Below are 18,109 nucleotides of genomic sequence, written 5' to 3'. Positions count from 1 at the left end.
TCTCATTCCAATTCCCAGTCCAATGACCTTTCTTTAGTAACTTGAAATAGAACACGGTGGGAGAAAATTGGCAAATGCTACAAATCAGGGCTTCCCCGTCTCTACCCGTTAAAACCTCTGCCAGCACATCACTGATTAGGATAACTAATTCTAAATACGTCTCTGCAATTGGCTTCTAGCTGTGGTTTTAGCAGGGGCTACCATGCTGGCTGCACGTTAGAATCACCCACAGAGCATAAAAGACAAACAAACCTCAGTGATTTAGGCACCATTGTCCATAGAGTCAAGTGGCCTGGGAAAAGATCCAGGCTTAGTTATTATTTTCTTTTAAAAAGTAGGGCAGTGGTTCTTAAACTTTAGTGAGCCTCAGAAGTCTCTGGAGGGCTTGTTGAAACACATATTTTGCCCTCCCCGCCTCCACCCCCAGCTTCGGATTCAAGTCTGGAGTGGGGCCTGAGAATCTGCATTTCTGTCAAGCTCCCTGAGAAGCTTGAGAATCTCTGTACAGAGATGTCTCAAGCCTGAGAATCTGCTTTCTGTCAAGAGCCTTGAATAGCAAGGCTCTAGGTGGTTTTCGCATGCATCTGGGACTGAGAACCTCTGCTCTAAAGAAACACTTGTCCCCAAAACAGGCTTTCCCAGTACATGCTGATTTTTGTCTGACGTTTTCCCCACTTTAAATGTTAATTATTGTGTTCTCCTGGGTGTGCAGGGGTGTGTGTATGGGGTGGGGTGGAATGATAAAAAGTGTTGTAACCCAGACTTTCCAACTTTAGACCAGTAGTTTCCAAACTGGCTGAATGTTAAAATAATCTGTGGAGGGATTCTGATTCAATTGCGATGGAAGGCATAAATATTTCTTAAAAGCTCTACATTTTATTAAAGAGTGTAGCCAGGATGAAGAATCACTGCTCTAGACAATCTTGAAATTCAGGTTGAAAATCTCAAAGTCTGAATTATCTAGGCTTTGATGACACAATGTTTAAAAAGGACAGTTTCTCTTTCTGTTGCAGTTTTAAGATCTGTAAGAGTTATGTCTATTTTCCGTATGAGTGGCAAATTGAAGGAATGAGCAGAAAAGTGTATCCTCAAGAAGATTATTCAGAGAGTCGATATATTTTAATGCGAAACCTAAAAGGTTAAAACCAATGAGGTCAAAACCAGAAAGAAAAGGCTGCAGACATATGGGTGCACAAAGGACTGGTGTGTGTGTGTGCGTGCACACGTAGGTATATGTTCATACCTCTACTAATACAAACCTATAGACACGCAAGAGAAGCCTTAAGGAAGGCAAAAAAGATTAAAGAATTATATAGTGCTGAGGACTGGATTTGTAGAGGGTGTCATTACATAATTTAATAGCAGGAATTATTATTATTATTATTTTAAAGATTTTATTTATTTATTTGAGAGAGAGAGAATGAGAGAGAGAGCACATGAGAGGGGGGAGGGTCAGAGGGAGAAGCAGACTCCCTGCCGAGCAGGGAGCCTGATGCGGGACTCGATCCAGGGACTCCAGGATCATGACCTGAGCCGAAGGCAGTCGCCCAACCAACTGAGCCACCCAGGCGCCCAATAGCAGGAATTATTATATCCATTGAAAGTCTGATGTGGCAGATGCTGCTGGCTGACTACTTACTTCTTCCCTTTGTAAAAGAATTTGATTTTATTCATGGAGGCAACATATACAGCCAAAGACTACACTTCCTAGTCTCCTTTGCAGCTACTAAACTGTGTGACTAAGTTCTGGCTGATGAGATACAAGCACAAGATTTTGGGGAAGACCTAAGAAGGCTCCTTAAAAGGAGTCTGACATCAGGCCTTCCACCCATTTGCCCGTCTTGCAGCTTGAAATCAGACGTGATGACTAGACCCCCATCAGCCATCCCGGACCATGAGGGGAGACCTGGAGAAGAAGCAAGTGCTGAAGGTGGCAGAGCAGAAAGACAGGAGACTGGGGTGTCAATGACTATGGAGCCAGTCTAATGGCCCCAGACTGCCCAACTAATTCCATTATTTAAGAGAAAAACCCTCATGTGTTTAACCCACATTTATTTGGGCTTTCTGCAACATGAAGCTAAATGGAATCCTAACTGACGTACCTGATCGCCCCTGAAGAGTCCCTGGGTAGGAGGAGGCTCTGTAAGAAGGCAGTTCCTAAGGAAATTGTTTTGGATTACCTGTTCCCAAAACTCCCTTTTCTGAGAAATCCCCCCACCCCCCACCCCACTGCCCTTCACAGTGTTGATTTGATCCATTTGACTCTTCTTTCCTCCAAACATAAATCCTCTGCACCTGACCAGGCTGGACCAGCTGGGATTTGGAATTGAGTTGCTATGAATGATTTAATTAACAGTGGAACTTGACACAAATTGTAGAATGGGACATGCCATGATGGGCCTGGTGTGAGGTGATGAGTCTTCAGAGAGGGAAGAGTGGAGAGGATATGCAAAGAAGAAACAAGGAGGTGCTCCAAACAGAGAGCGAGTGGTGGACAGAGGCTTGGGTTATCCTTCTCTAGGCAGGACCGGGCTGCCTTTGGGTTCCCATTCCTGCCTATTTCCCTACAGTAACCTCTTCCCTCTTTTTACTTTAGCGGATTCCTATTTCCTGTGACCAGCAGAACTTTCAGGGGACGGAGACATTTTTGGACGTGGTTTTCCAAGAGGCATGTTTTGTACATTTAATTTTATGCCCAGGATTTTGCCTTATGTGGTAGTGAGAAGAATATAAAACTAAATGACATGCCCTCCTTCCAATGAACATCTTGCGTTCTGCACTGAGAAACACATGATGGGATCACTGTTACTACAGATTTTATTTTATTTTTTTTATTTTTTATTTTTTTTAAAGATTTTATTTATTTATTTGACAGGGAGAGACATAACGAGAGAGGAAACACAAGCAGGGGGAGTGGGAGAGAGAGAAGCAGGCTTCCTGCGGAGCAGGGAGCCTGATGCGGGGCTCGATCCCAGGACGCTGGGATCATGACCTAAGCCGAAGGCAGACGCTTAACGACTGAGCCACCCAGGTGCCCCCTGTTACTACAGATTTTAATGTTGACCTTTAAAAGTTTATGTAATTATAAATGTAATTTTTATAATTTTGACATGTGGATCAAACAGAACATAGTAGTAGTATTATGTTCTGTGTTTGCTTTGTTATGGATGAACATTAAACATTGCAACATGGCTCCGATGGAGGCTCTCTGGGGGGTTAGGGTGACACCACATCAGGCCCCAAGATGAGTCTGAAAATTATGACTCCTCATTCTTTCATCTCCATTATATTATATGAAACCTACTGTGGATACTATAGCATATCTAGCCATAGCAAAGAACAGTCAAAAAAGTACTAAATATCTCTTCCACAAAGACTACAAAAGCTTTAGTTGAAGCAGAAATGGGAAACATATGGATGAAATTATAGACTATAAGGATTATTAGATGCAAGAAAAGGCTTTATAAGAAGAGTGTAGAAGTGCTTCAGCTGGAGCCTCTAATGTTAGACAAACATCTTTATCAGCTAGTTTAGGGGTAACATTAGGTGTAACATTTTTCAGAGGTAGAATATTTAACAGTAAGGATAGTAGTGATAGTACACTAATGTTGATGTAAGGATTTATGGTTTGCAAAGCATTTAAATTGTATCTTCCCATTCTGTAATTTCCTTTTCAGCCCCATTTTTTTTTTTTTTTTTTAAGTAGGCTCCACACCCAGCATGGAGCCCATTGCAGGGCTTGAACTCATGACTCTGAGATCAAGACCTGGACGCTTAACCAACTGAGCCACGCAGTTGTCCCATTCAGCCCCATTATTTTTAAGGGCAGATTCAGAGAAGCTCACAGGCATCCTTGGTCATCCATTTTAATTTTTACTTACAGTTTGGGTTTGGCCAGAACTGGAGGGGGTTCTTTGATGGGTGAAGAAGGCTCAGGGATTCTTGCTGCCTGTCCGTTGAATCTCTCCGGGAAAGAATCAGGCCTGGTCTGGTTGGTGGTCACCACGCCACCCTCAGAAGATGCTTCACTTCCTTTGTCATCTTCAGGCAGGTTGAAGTGCACACGGAGCCCAATCCTTGAGCTGGACCGGGGCTCATTGTGGTTCACCAGAACTCCTTCGAGTTTGGGTTTAGGGGGATGTTCCACAGAAGGGGGCTCTGGGTTGGGTGAGGATGGTTGTTGCTCAATAACAGCCAGGTTGGTGGTGGAATTGGCTGAGTGAAGAGACCCATTATTTCTGAGGTCTTCATTTCCTGAAAGGACAATAACAGGACCTGAGCTGTCAGCCTTACTCAATAAAACGGAGGTAGGATTGTAACTGTGAGCTGGGGCGTGTATCCAAACCAGATGAGCATGTTAATGGGAGAATGCCTGTCAAAAACAGTGACCACAATCTGGGGCATTAAAGAATGGTGAAGATATAGGAAAAAAAACTAAACTAAAAATCTAAGTACCATTTTGGAAAGAATATTAGAAGTTTATAGAAGACCAAAGAGATGTTTTCTTAGGGAATATCAGAGATAACAGCAGGATAATGGGTGGTGGTGGTGGTGATAAATGCTAAAAGAAATTGAAAATCGGATATTGTTCCATAGTCTAGACTGTTCGGCCTTCCAGGCGCCATTACCTCTCACATCGAGCTGTGCAATGCTCGACACTGTGCCGTATTTGTTGCTTGCAGTACACGTGAAGCATCCAGAGTCTTCTGCAAACACCTCAGCAATGACCAAAGTACAAATCTCCTCTAAACACCAATAAAACAGAACAGTTGCTGACTTAATTGTGGAAATGGAATTATAAAATTTACTGATATCAGATGATGATTCTACAAAAGTCAATATAAGAAGTTGATTCTATTAATTGTTTGAAAATAATCAGTTCAAACAATTATTTGATTGGATTGACTGATGAGCAGTCTCAATGAATCAAAGGATGTAGAACAAAAAACTCCACATAGACTACTGGCAAGAGGATCTTATGATAATATAATATCTTAATATATTGTGAATTCCCAGATTATTTTCTGTTTTTATGTCATCACTCCAGATGACAAAAATAGAACTGAGAAACAGTAAACTTACAAATCACGAAAACAAGTTAGGAGTTAACGCAAAAGGAGATTTGTGTGAAATAAAAGGATTAATAAAACATTTTAAAATCTAGGTCTCTTATTATGTCTGTGGGGAACTTTTGCACTGAGGTAATTTTAAATGAGGGCCACAATTTAAAACTGGGCAAGAAATATTTTGATGAGCTAGTAGTAATTAGCTGATAGAGTAATTTGAAATTCCAGGTAAAAGAAGAGTGAAATGCAGCTTTTCCTTTGCAATGTTATGGTAATTCTTATGGATTACTTCAATACACAGCATGAACCCCCTTTGAATAACTACAAAAGCGATTCCCAGATTGAACCACGTGATTATAGCTTAAAATTATTATAGTTAGATACTCCTTGACGTGAAGAGAAGTATAGGGCAGTAGCATAAACTGTCAGTTATCACTCAGTGGACCTGACACTAAAAACAAAATTAACAAAAACATAGTTGTATTAGGAGGGACTTGGCATCTCACTGTTTCATGATAACTGAATTGAATTAGCTGGCCAGCCTCTAGGAAAACTGGACAGGAGGCCACGGCAGACGATATTGAGTACCTGCTCCATAGCTCTTCATCCTCCTTCCTCCTTCCTCCTTCCTAATAGAATTCCGGCTTTGTCCACCCTCCTTGGAGCGGTCATGTGCTTCAAGGCAACTTGGCCTCTCCCAGTCTCAGGTGGCAAACCATGACTGGTCATGCTAAGCTCTATTCTTGCTAAGTCATGGCATGCACTACACAATTCCAATCAATGAAATAGGAAGGAAAGTCTTTTTTTTTTTTTGGAAGGAAGGAAGGAAAGTCTTTTGGGGAGTTCATGAGAAAGATTTCCTTGCTCTTTGAAGAGAACAAAAGAGAGTTGTGTTCCCTAATTTTGCCTCTGCAGTGTTGTCTGCATGCAATACTCAGAACTGTGGCAGCTGTCTTGGGTAGATAAGTAAAACAAGCCTAAGCCTGAAGACAGTGAAATGGGAAATGGGAAAAAGGCTTGGCCCCCGATGATCTTGGAGACACGAAATCACCCAATCTCAAGACATTTCTCAGGACATCTTGTTATGTGAGAAAATACATTTTTCTTAATGCTTAAGCCACCTTTAGTTAGGTCTTCTTGCTGCCAAGAATCCTAAATGATGGAGAGGCAAAGTTTGGTTTTGGTGCCTCTCTGTACTTTTTCTGAGCACTTGGACTATGTTTCCTTCTCTCTCTCTATTCCTCTTCCCAAACATTTCTACTCTCAGCCTTCAACAACCACTTTCAGAAAATGATCTGATTAATTTATTCACACTACACTGTACCTGCCTGATAAAATAAAGTATTCTGCCTCCAAAGGGTATTTGCATGTACTAGATGGAGGAAGAACTCTCTGGCTATGAAATTTTAGATCTCAGAGCTGGGAAAGGTAGCACTTGTTTCGGGAAGGGACCCCTTTTGGGTGACTCAGATGATTTTGTGTATGAAATTGCCTGGTGGAAAAGTCTGCTCTGGACAAAAGTGTCAAAACCTGAAAGATTTTCAAGGGGAAAAATACCACTCCATTACAAGCAATGCAAGAGTAGGGCTGTTCTGTTCTTTACTTATGTATCCCCAAGGCCCTAGGGTAGGGCTGTGCCATATGGATGTTCCATGTCTACTTCTGGAATGCCTTTCCATTCAGTTTTCAGAAGAGAGAATTATAATAATGAAATCCCAAACCATCATTCTTACCCAGGGGTACAAATACAATCTAATTTTCCAGGGTGATCACAGAGAAGACTTTTCAGATGTTTACACTGTGGTTTGTGAGTAACTTGCATTTTCTAGAGGTAAAAGCTTCACCTATCATCACTCCCATGTCATCTTGGTATCTTCCCATCCAAATCTAACAACACCATGGATGTTTTATTGATTCTGCAAATTTCAAAATCTGATGGATAAGTTTTGAGACACATAAGCTGTGGAATTGGAATTGATCTAGCATCATGAAAATTGCTCTGCCCAGTTTTGGGAGGTCATGTGTAGGGGCCAAAAAACAGAGGGAAAATATTCCTAAGAAACATCCCTTAAAAACCAGGAACTAACTGCATTCATGTTCAGTATCGGATATAAATTCCAAATTTGCATGTGCTCCCCTCCTTTCCTTCTCTTACAGTAATAGCTAGAGAGGGTTGGAATCCTGTTTCTAAAACCATATTTTTCATATTTTTCTTGACACCAGTGTAACAGCAATATGTTTTATTATTTATATAAGATATATAAATTCACTGATTTATGTATATATATTTTATATGTATGTAAAATCACTAATGCTAACATGCTAACACGCTAACAAATTAAAGTTAAAATGATCCTTACCTGGTTCTGCCATGGATCGAGGTTCTAAAAGAAAAAAAAAAAAGAAAAGATTCTAAGCATTTCTTTTACCGAGAGGCCATATTTTCATCAGAAGCTTCCTATAGAATTTCAGTCTCTTGTATACTCATGCGTGATTTGATAAGGTTAATCTGTAAGTGTGGAAGTAAAGCACCAATGACCTTGACAGGGACAAGACAGTTGTCACAGAAGGGCAGCAAGAGAGCTGCTAAGCAGATGTTGCCATATCTCAGGACACACCTGGATTCCACTTGGGACACATAAAGCCTTAGGTGAGGAAAAGTGACTGAGTTAGGGATTCAGGAACAACTTGCTTTAACTGGTACCCATTCAGCTGTACCTGAAACAAGGTTTGTGAAGACTGAGAGCTCATTCTTGGCTAGGCTTCTCACATCCTAATAAAACATAGACTATACCTCCTGCTCTATGGTTTCCAGATCTGATTAATTTATTCACACTACATTGTACCTGCCTGATAAAATAAAGCATTCTGTCTCCAAAGGATATTTGCATATACAAGATGGAGGAAGAACTCTCTGACTATCAAGTGTTTTCATAGCCAGAGAGCCTCAGGATAGATAACAAGAGAGCAGGTTCTTTATCTTAAAATTCTTTGACATTCCTGAAAGTGCCTGCATGGTACTGAAAACAGAATACAGGTGTTCAATTGCAGGCATTCAGTAAGAGTGTGGAACTTAGTTACAACCTTCCACACTGATAGAACTATTAAAGTTTTTCTTCTCAAGTTTAAATGGTATTCAGATTATATTATTGTTGCTGCTACTGTTAAAACGTGATAGCTCAGTCGTTAAGCGTCTGCCTTCGGCTCAGGTCATGATCCCAGGGTCCTGGGATCGAGCCCGCAGTGGACTCCCTGCTCCGTGGGAAGCCTGCTTCTCCCTCTCCCACTCCCCCTGCTTGTGTTCCCTCTCTCGCTGTCTCTCTCTCTCTGTCAAAATAAATAAAATAATAAAAAAACTTAAAAAAAACAAAACAAAACCTGATAGCAGTTTGACTCATATATCAGTGATAAGCAGAGACAAATTAACAAAAAAGGAAATAAATTATAATGTATTTTATGACTAAAATGGGTCAAGGTGAAAGCAGTATATGATAAGAAAAAGGAGAATTGACCACTTGCATATATAAATAATTCTTACAGTAAAAAAGAACAAAACTTCAGTATGAAAATGAGCAAAGGATATGAACAGGTAATTTTAAAAGTAAAGAAATACAAAGACCCAATAAACATGAAAGACGTTCCACCCCACATTTACTTAGTGAAGTACAGATTAAAACTAGTGTTCTCATTTTGGACCTATAAAATTAGTGAAAATTTAAAAAATGTTTAATACCCGTTATTAGTGAAGGTATGAGACAAATGGCATTCCCATATATTGTTGGTTGTAGTAGAATATAGCTAGGACAACACGTGTCCCAGTTCATTTGGGATAGACCTGTTTTATTCCTGGGATCTCTGTGTAATTATTAATAGCAGTCTCTTTCACTCCCAAAGTGTCTCAGATTGGATGATCAATTATGTGATTATCCTCAATTTAGTTCAATCTTTTGGGTTAGGCATGTTGGCAATATATATTGAAAGCCTGAAAATGGGTGAATTTATAATAGCAATTTCCGTACTCTTTATTCTTTTTTTTTTTTAAGATTTTATTTTTAAGTAATCTCTACACTCAATGTGGAACTTCAAACCACAACCCCAAGTTCAAGAGTCATACTCTACTGACTGAGCCAGCCAGGCAGCCCTAATACTCTTTATTCTATAGATAAAAGTATATTCATTAACAGGAAAAGATGTTCATGATATGTTGAGTGAAAAAATCAATTTACAAAAAAGCATATGATTTATTTTATTTTTATTTATTTATTTATTTTTAAGATTTTATTTATTTGACAGAGACACAGCGAGAGAGGGAACACAAGCAGGGAGAGTGGGAGAGGGAGAAGCAGGCTTCCCACTAAGCAGGGAGCCTGATGCGGGACTCGATCCCAGGACCCTGGGATCACAACCTGAGCCGAAGGCAGACGCTTAATGACTGAGCCACCCAGGCGCCCCTATTTTTATTTTTGAAAAACATATGCATGGAGAAATTTTTGGAGAATAGACAAGACAATATTACTAGGATTTATTTTGGAGGATTATGATTACAAGTAATTTTTCTTTTATTTTTTAAATTAGTTGTTAAAAAGTTATAGAAATAAATGAATACCATACATTTATAAAAATTAATTATCAGAAAAATACTTTAAAGTATCAACTTACTTTTCTGTAAAATTCTAAAATCTGGAGAATCTTCTATCAAGGTCCCTTCTCTATACCACTCAACTTTAGGAGATGGAGCTCCTTTTACTCTGCATTCAAAGACAACCAGCTGACCTTCAGAGGCTGATAAATTTTGTAACATCTGTAATGAGAAGAATATTGTTAGAGCCAAAAAGTACACATTTTTGGAATCTAGTTACAGTGCTGAATTTTAGAAAAAGATACTATTGCCTTCATATCTGGATTTTCTCCAAATCTTCTAGATCTCCAGCAGTTTCAGTTCTGTGGATATTCATTGAGTCTGTTTTTGGAGATAGAATCATCTGAGCCCATATAAAGCTTTTCCCTCACTATCCTCTTCCTTTTCCTCTCTGTTGCAGTGCCAGACAACTTTATTAAATACTAGGTGACACATTTGGAGGGTTTGGAAAAATGCTGACTTTTGGTAAAGTACTTCTGTTCTTAAATGCCCAAGTGGAGTTTGGTTTCCAGAAATAATAACAATTTAAGAAATCTGCAGGAGTATCTATTAGGTGTAGTCAACATGGGAGTAATGTATTTTTCACACAAGAATGTCACTATTCATGAGGTGGAACATCTCTGTGGCTCAAGTAACTGACTCCATTTTCCTGGCTTTGTCTTGTTTACATACTGTAGTCCTGGAAATTGACTTTTGTTTTGTTTTCCTGTTTTCCTTATGTGTTCTTTATAGTATAACTTCAATGATCTGGTGAGGGATATAAACAATGACAATCTCTATAAAAATCATAGTCACAAATGGAGTCTGATATCATGGTAAAATATGTTGTAATTTTGTGAAGGCATCATTAAATGCTCTTCCACACATCCATGATAAAAGGTTTACAAAACCACTTTGTTTTTTTTGTTTGTTTGTTAAAAGTAGGCTCCACGCCCAGTGCAGAGCCCAACGTGGGGCTTGAACTCACGACCCTGAGATCAAGATCTGAGATGAGATCAAGAGTCAGAAGTTTAACCAACTGAGCCACCCAGATGCCCCTATAAAACCACTTTGAACTGTATCATATAATATATTCTATAATAGATTCTACTAGAGAATGGCACTCACAGTCTCCATTCACAGCCAGTCTTTCACTCATGATTTGTGAGCTTAAAATCACACATTCTTTTGTGTAGTTGGTACTTCATTTGATTTGAGAGAGAGGGAGAGAAAGAGTACAAGTAGGGGGAGGAGAGAGGGGCAATAGAGGGAGAGAGAGAATTTCTCAAGCAGACTCCAAGCTGAGCATGGAGCCCGAGACAGGGCTTGAAACCAGGACCCTGAGATCATGACCTGAGCCTAAACCAAGAGTCCAATGCAACCGACTGAGCCACCTGGGTGCCCCTGGTACTTCATTTGATTATGAAATTCTTCTTTGGCATGTGTGTGGGCATATTATTTTTTTTTCATATTATTGTTTTTAATGTTGGACGAAACATTATAAACATGGAAAGATTATGATTAACTTCCTCCACAAGCTCTATTAGTAACTAATGCTGCAAGGCTTTCTATTATTACTATTTGGGGATCTGTATTAAGGAAATATTGGCTCCTGCATCAGAGAAAGGAAAAGCCGGTATTTAGTTAATTTTTTGCTTTTGTCATTCACTCTTATAAATATCCTGTGATTATTTATACCTATTTTATGAACAATTTATGATAATTTGTGCATGGCATGGCCCCATCATATTTACGACATTTGTCTAAGGAATATAGGGGTGGGGATAACCACACAGCTTGAGCTATACATAGTAGATGACTTTTACCTCAGAGGTATGTAAGTTGATATTGGAAAGCCAGGGGGCACTGTAATTCAACATTAGTGTTTTGTTTTTTTTCCACTCCCAAATTTGTTTGCTGAAGTAATTCAAGATGAGATTTGTACAGAGGGGTCTCTGAATTAATAAGGAACTATTTGATAAACAACAACAATAACAAAAAAATACCCCAAAACACCTTCTTATTCTTTATCTACCCCAAACTACAACTTCTAGTGACAAGAAAGGAATGTTCTTAGTAAGCAGGGAACATCAAGGAGTCTCGGGTGCTCCTGGCAAGTTGGTGGATATGCCCTCCACCCTGACATCTGATCAAATTCTGTGTAACATGGCAGCTTTGAGGCCTAGTGAAAATTTTAATGGCAGTCAGACATCTCCCTGGGATTCATACAAGATAGAGTTTCATTCCTTGAGGCAAACAAATTAGAAAAACAGACCACGAAAAAAAAAGTGGTGGCAGAAGGGATTGAATAAATTAAATATGGCATCCTTTTTAAGGGGATGTGAGAAGAATGAGGTCAATCTATATGTTCTGACACGGCTTGCAGTTCAGACACATGAGCCAATTCTCAATCTGTAGAGGTTAGACCGAAGCCCTGCTTGCCAAAGGATATCCTTGAGAGAATATGTTGCTCAGAGTTGAGACCAACTTTAATTGGTTGTAATTATTCACTTGACATTGAAGGTCAAGACCTGCGTTCTATTTGAGAGTCCAGCCAAGGTATGTCAGATACTACAGTGTATGTAATATGCCTGCTAAATGTCTGTGATATGAGATGCAACCTCATTCCAGTTGACACATCATCAATACTCAGTAAGAGAGGTGCCGAGAGTCATCTTACAAGCCACTCAAAAGAAGTTGTTGAAAGTCATAGTTGGAAGGATGATGATAGTTGTTATTGCTGAAAAGTGCTTTTCTACAAAAGTCTCATGAGAAGGAATTGACTCACACCAGGGTCCAAACCAATCGCACCATTTGAACATAGTGCCGATGGTGCCATATTCAACAGAGGAGTAGGTCTTAGGCTGTTATTAATGGCACAGTGTCTACGGACCTGATCATAATCATCTTGACTTCACTGAAAATGAATAAGATAAATGAAATATTCCCCAACTAACAAAGATTTAATTAGTCTTAACTAGGAATTATGGATTTGGACTAAAGTTACTAAGCTGAGGGTCTACAACCTCCTGAGGTAAAGAGTATCCAAAGAACAAAGTCTTGTGTGTCATCACCATACTGATAATCTTGGAAGACATTCTTTGAAGGGTGACTTGACAGCATAGAGCCTCGAGAAGCATTTCTTCCATAGCCATTTGATATGGGATTTTTTTTCTCTATTCCTCCTGAAGATACTCTGAAGCCACAAAGCAATGAAAACAATAATTCTTTATTTAGCTGAAAGGGAACTTATTCACCACAGAATAAATATTACTATGTGCCTGCCTTATGTCAAGCACTGTGCCAGGGGCTTTAAATGTGAGTTGAAAGGACATAGTTTGTGCTCAGATTTATACCCACAAATATAACACAGGGATAACCTTGAGAAAGGACAGCTCCCTTATTGGTTAAAAGATGTCAGCTTTAAGGTTCATACTGTCATTTTATTCCTTTTTTTTTTTTAAGATTTTATTTATTTACTTGACAGAGAGAGAGCGAGTGCAAGCATGGGGAGCAGCAGAGGGAGAGGGAGAAGCAGGCTCCCCGCAGAGCAGGGAGCCTGATGTGGGACTTGATCCCAGGACCCTGGGATCATGACCTGAGCCGAAAGCAGACGCCTAACTGACTGAGCCCCCCAGGTACCCTGTTTTATTCCTTTTTTAATCCAGTTGATGTTTGTGCACCTTGGGAGAGAGCGGCTGCAAGTGAATGTGTACAGTGCTTTAGGCTGGAGTTGGATCAAAGGAGTTCTTTATGGATAAAGAACTGTTTGACGGAGGACCTTTTTACCCCTTGGTGGGCACAGGTGCCCAGAGCAACAGTTGAGCCAGAAAAGTTTCTGGCATTGTTGGGCTGGGAAGAGGGGCCCATGTAAGCTTTAGAAATCTGGATCCAGCCACTGGCCCAGTTATTTAGGGTTTTCCTGCTTCTGCTGTTATGTAATGAGGTGCTCTTCAAATTCTCACTTCCCCTGCCCCCTTGCACTCTTCAAATTACTGCTGAAGCAGGTGGAGCCAGGGCTGCTGCAGCCTTGAAAGCCGGCCAGGGCAGCTGCTGCTGGACTGGGAGCACCCATAGCAGTAAGATTCTAACCTAATTTGATCATCCACCTCCCTTCGCACTCAAGAAGTGTGAGCGCTATTTTCTCCCCCATAAATAGAATGAAAGTGCTTTTGATACTGTATAGAAGATGGAGGATAGTCTATCTCCATAAAATACTTTAAAATATAGGTGTTACCTAGAAGTAGAGCAGTGAACTAGATATGGTAGCTCTTCTCTCTAGCTACCACTGTTTTGCTGGGCAACCCTCCTTTTCATTCTAACCTTTAAAAAGAAGATAATGTTAGTACTTCCCTATCACCAAAGGAGGCACAAGGAGTTAAATAAAACTCTGCTGTCTAATTTTTGCTTTAGAAAAATGGCTTCTTGCCATTACTGGCAAAGAAATGCTTTGCTGGGCAGTATAGAAAATGATCACAGGGGTTGGAATGCCAGGAGTCCCTAAAGAAGTAAATAAAGCAGGAATAACCCAAACAAACATATGCATATGATCAGTTATCATGGCTCATGCCATGTGATTACCATCATCAGTGGGCCCTGACTCAGAAATTTTCTGCCACTGGCCATGACTATGACCTCAGTTCTGCCCTCACTGGTGGTAACTAATACAAGCACACCGTTGCTGATAAGTCTTTCTGGAATGTGAGCCACAGCCTATCCCATCCCTGTGCCCTATGTCTGAACAATCCTGAGCCCATTTATGGAGGCAAAAGCACATATCCTGAGGGCTGAGAAAGCCTGTTCAGAGTTTGGGTCTTTGTACTAAGGACTGTTTCCCCACCACGGACCTAATGTTTTTGGAGATTTATCTAAGTCCCTGACTTAGGATGGTTCAACTTACGATTTTTCTACTTTATGATGGCGCCCAAGTGATACACATTCAGTAGAAACTGTATTTCAAATTTTGAAGTTTTGATCTCTTCCTGGCCTAGCGATCCTCGGTATGATCCTCTCTTGTGATGATAGACGGGAGCAGTGAGTCACAGCTTCCCGTCATCCACGCCGTCACGAAGGCAAACAACCAATACCCTGACGACCACTCTGTACCCATCCGATCTTTCTGTTTTTCCCTTTCAGTACAGTATTCAACAAATTCTATGAGATATTCAACACTTTACTGTAAAATAGGCTTTCTGTTAGATGATTTTGCCCAATTGTAGGCTACTCTAAGTATTCCGAGCATGTTTAAGGTAGGCTAGGCAAAGCTAATGTACTAAATACATTTGGATCTATGACATTTTCAAGTTACAAAGCGTTGACCAGGATGTAGCTAGTGATTAAATCATTTTCCCACTTTTATTTGTCAAGGCAAATATGAATCTGCCCATTAGAGTATCTAATTGTAAGGAGGTATCAGTCAGCACACAAAAGCAGCTAACCCTGTTCTTTGAACCAGTCCGTGAAAATTAAATGTAAAGAATAAGTGCTAAAGTACTATTGGATTTATTGGAATAATAAAAACAGTTTTGGACCTATTGTTTCCCTCGTAGACTTCTATCTAGATATTAGAGATAGCCTTCAAGGTGCTTGGCAGAGACAGAAAAGCAAACAGCTTTATTAGTGTGCTAACTGTTGTACCAAAGGTATCCACTAGGGGATTCAGATGCAGGGAAGAGAGAACACCTGGGAAGATTTGAAAGTGAGCAGGAGGCAAGGACGCCTGTCTGGTGTCTGGCTGGGCAGGTGGCGGTGAGGAAGAGGAGAGAGGACACTTCAGCTAGGACTGGGTATAAATTATTCTGTGGTTTAGTTGCTTTTGAAGAGTCAGCACTGTCTCTAGGGTGTGACAAAAGGGCATGAAAAATTAAAATGTCCTGATTCGGGGTGCCTGGGTGGCTCAGTCGGTTAAGCGTCTGCCTTCGGCTTGGGTCATGATCTCAGGGTCCTGGGATTGGGCCCGCGTTGGGCTCCCTGCTTGGCGGGGAGTCTGCATCTCTTTCTCCCCTTACCCCTCCCCCCATTCATGCTCTCTTTCTTGCTCTCTCTCAAATAAATAAATAAAATCTTTTTAAAAAATGTCCTGATTCTGTGGCACTTAAACTCTGTTTTAAGACTAGGTGACTTAGTAGTGAAAAAAGAGACAATTAGAGGTAGCTCTATTGGCCATATTACACACGTGCACGTGCACACACACACACCCCTATACAAAGGTCCACTTATAACTCTTCATCAAAATCTTGTATTCTCCAAGTCACAAATATGTTGTTTTCCTACCTCAAGTCTTTGAAAATAGCAAGGCTGAAATTCCAAAAGCAGATTACAAGGAACAAACCTGATAAATCGAGAGGCATCTTGCTTCACATAAGAATGTCTGCCCAACTGATATGGATATGGATAAACGTGTCTCACTCTAGGCTCTGCTTGATTTTGGAAAACCATCTTAGATGAGCCTAAATGATGGAACTTTCCTAAAACTTATGTTTCCGTGGAAGTTGTGCCTTAAGCTCTTCCCTCAGGGTTCATACTCTCTGGCAAATATGCCATTTTCCTCTAAGCCATGCTTTCTCTGCCTCAAGACTATTGATGATTTGGGCTGGATAATTCTTTAACGTGGGAGGTCTAGAAGCTGCTTTTAGGCCACAGGCTTGAACAATGGAAACTTGAGCAAGGCCAAAGGTCCCACAGCAACCACCAAGCTAAATGCAAACAGGCTCATTAAGCCACAGTTTCTAACCGACCAATGGGCTACTTACTACCTGGGATAGTTCCAAGATAACCATAAAAGGGAAAAGTCCATACATCGGCATAAGGCCTCACTCCACCCTATAACTCTAGCCCCTCACCACTGCCTCCTAGACCCTCTCTTCTTTGCTGTCCGGCCTAATGCTTCTCTGCAGTGTAATCAGCTACCGTCCATCTCCTTTGTTCTGCCTTGGGTGAATTTGTTTTACCACCCACACCCACTGGCCCCCACCGAATCAGGACACCCCACAGGAGGCTGTCATTCTATGCATTACAAGATGTTTAGCAGCATCTCTGGATGCCAACAGCACAATCTCCCAGTCGTGACAACCAACAATATCTACAAACATTGCAAATGTCTCTTGGGGGGGGGGGGGCACGCAGAGTTAACTCTGATTGAGAACCACCGCTCTAACTTAAAGCATACTTCTGACAGGACAAAATCTCTTTGGGCCTAAGTTTGGCATTCAGATAAACAATAAGCTATAAATCCAGGTATAGATTTCATCCATGTGGTCTTCATAATACCAAAAAAAATATGTGACTCAATTTTCACCTTTAAATTTGTTGTCTTGGGCAACACATAAATAACGTATGTTATATAAAGGAAAGAATAATAGATTGGGAATTGGAAGAGCTTGTTTCTAGTCCTGATTCTGCCACTAACTCATTTTGTGACCTTGGATAAACTGCTTCATGTCCCTGGCCCTCCCTTGTGTTTTCATTTGTAAATGAAAGTGCTTGAGTAAATTTTCTAGTTCTGAATACAAAGACTCTGAGACTCGGAATTTGACGCCCCCGCAATAGTTGGTATGTGGAATAGAAAAAGAAAGTTCTTTGTCCTAGAGTGTTCCTTTATGTTAAGCCTCCTAAGATCATTTAACTCCATCTCCTTGAACACAAGAGACATGTGCCTGCAACGTGATTCTTCTAAAAGTCCGGAGAAAACTTTGGAGTAGAGAGTGGCTGGAAACTTATTACCTGACCCCTAGGTGTGGCTACCCCATTTAACAGCAATAAGATGGCCATGTAGAGATCAATGTGGTGAGTGGGGAAGACATTCCTCTCATTATGCAAACTATTATTCGAAATCTGGGACTTGAAATGACGTGGAAACAACTACCAAAAACCCCAAACCTTATACAGTACTTATAAAAGACCAAAATCCTGAGCTAAATCAGTAAATCGTGGATCCTACAGTTTTGTGTGGGTACTGTGTTATGTTTAAAGCCATGACAGAGGGGCGCCTGGGTGGCTCAGTTGTTGAGCAACTGCCTTTGGCTCAGGTCATGGTCCCAGGGTCCTGGGATCGAGTCCCATATCGGGCTCTCTGCTCCGCGGGAGGCCTGCTTCTCCCTCTCCCACTCCCCCTTGCTTGTGTTCCCTCTCTCACTGTGTCTCTCTCAGTCAAATAAATAAATAAAATCTTTAAAAAAAATAAAAAATAAAAAATAAAGCCATGACAGAAAGAAGTAGTATTTTGATTACCTTTGTAAACACAGGAGCTGCAATGATCGGTTTTCCATCCAATCCTTGCAGATAGTTGGTGGGGCTCTGACACTATTAGAAGGGAACAAACAGTAGATTCATTGTCACTATGATTACTACCTAGATGACAGGTAAATAGAACAAATCTACAGAATTTGGTACATGCGATTAATCTAAAACCAAAAAACCGACATTT

General features: G+C 40.5%; 1 protein-coding gene across 2 annotated transcripts in view; it reads right to left on the bottom strand.

The window, feature by feature from the left end:
- The window catches only part of MYPN (myopalladin), a 73,607-nt gene that overhangs the window by 31,298 nt on the left and 24,200 nt on the right, over window positions 1-18,109 (bottom strand). For both annotated transcript variants that reach the window (XM_032423702.1, XM_032423703.1), the window contains exons 5-9: window positions 17,914-17,985; window positions 9,726-9,867; window positions 7,427-7,450; window positions 4,629-4,745; window positions 3,882-4,254 (exon numbers count right to left, since the gene is read on the bottom strand). In XM_032423702.1, the coding sequence (XP_032279593.1) occupies window positions 3,882-4,254; window positions 4,629-4,745; window positions 7,427-7,450; window positions 9,726-9,867; window positions 17,914-17,985 (728 nt within the window). The remainder of the gene's footprint in view (window positions 1-3,881; window positions 4,255-4,628; window positions 4,746-7,426; window positions 7,451-9,725; window positions 9,868-17,913; window positions 17,986-18,109) is intronic.

This window comes from Phoca vitulina, unplaced genomic scaffold (genome assembly GCF_004348235.1).
Source record: "Phoca vitulina isolate PV1807 unplaced genomic scaffold, GSC_HSeal_1.0 scaffold29, whole genome shotgun sequence".
NCBI classification, from domain to species: domain Eukaryota; kingdom Metazoa; phylum Chordata; class Mammalia; order Carnivora; family Phocidae; genus Phoca; species Phoca vitulina.
This window is presented reverse-complemented; position numbering and strand designations above follow the sequence as displayed.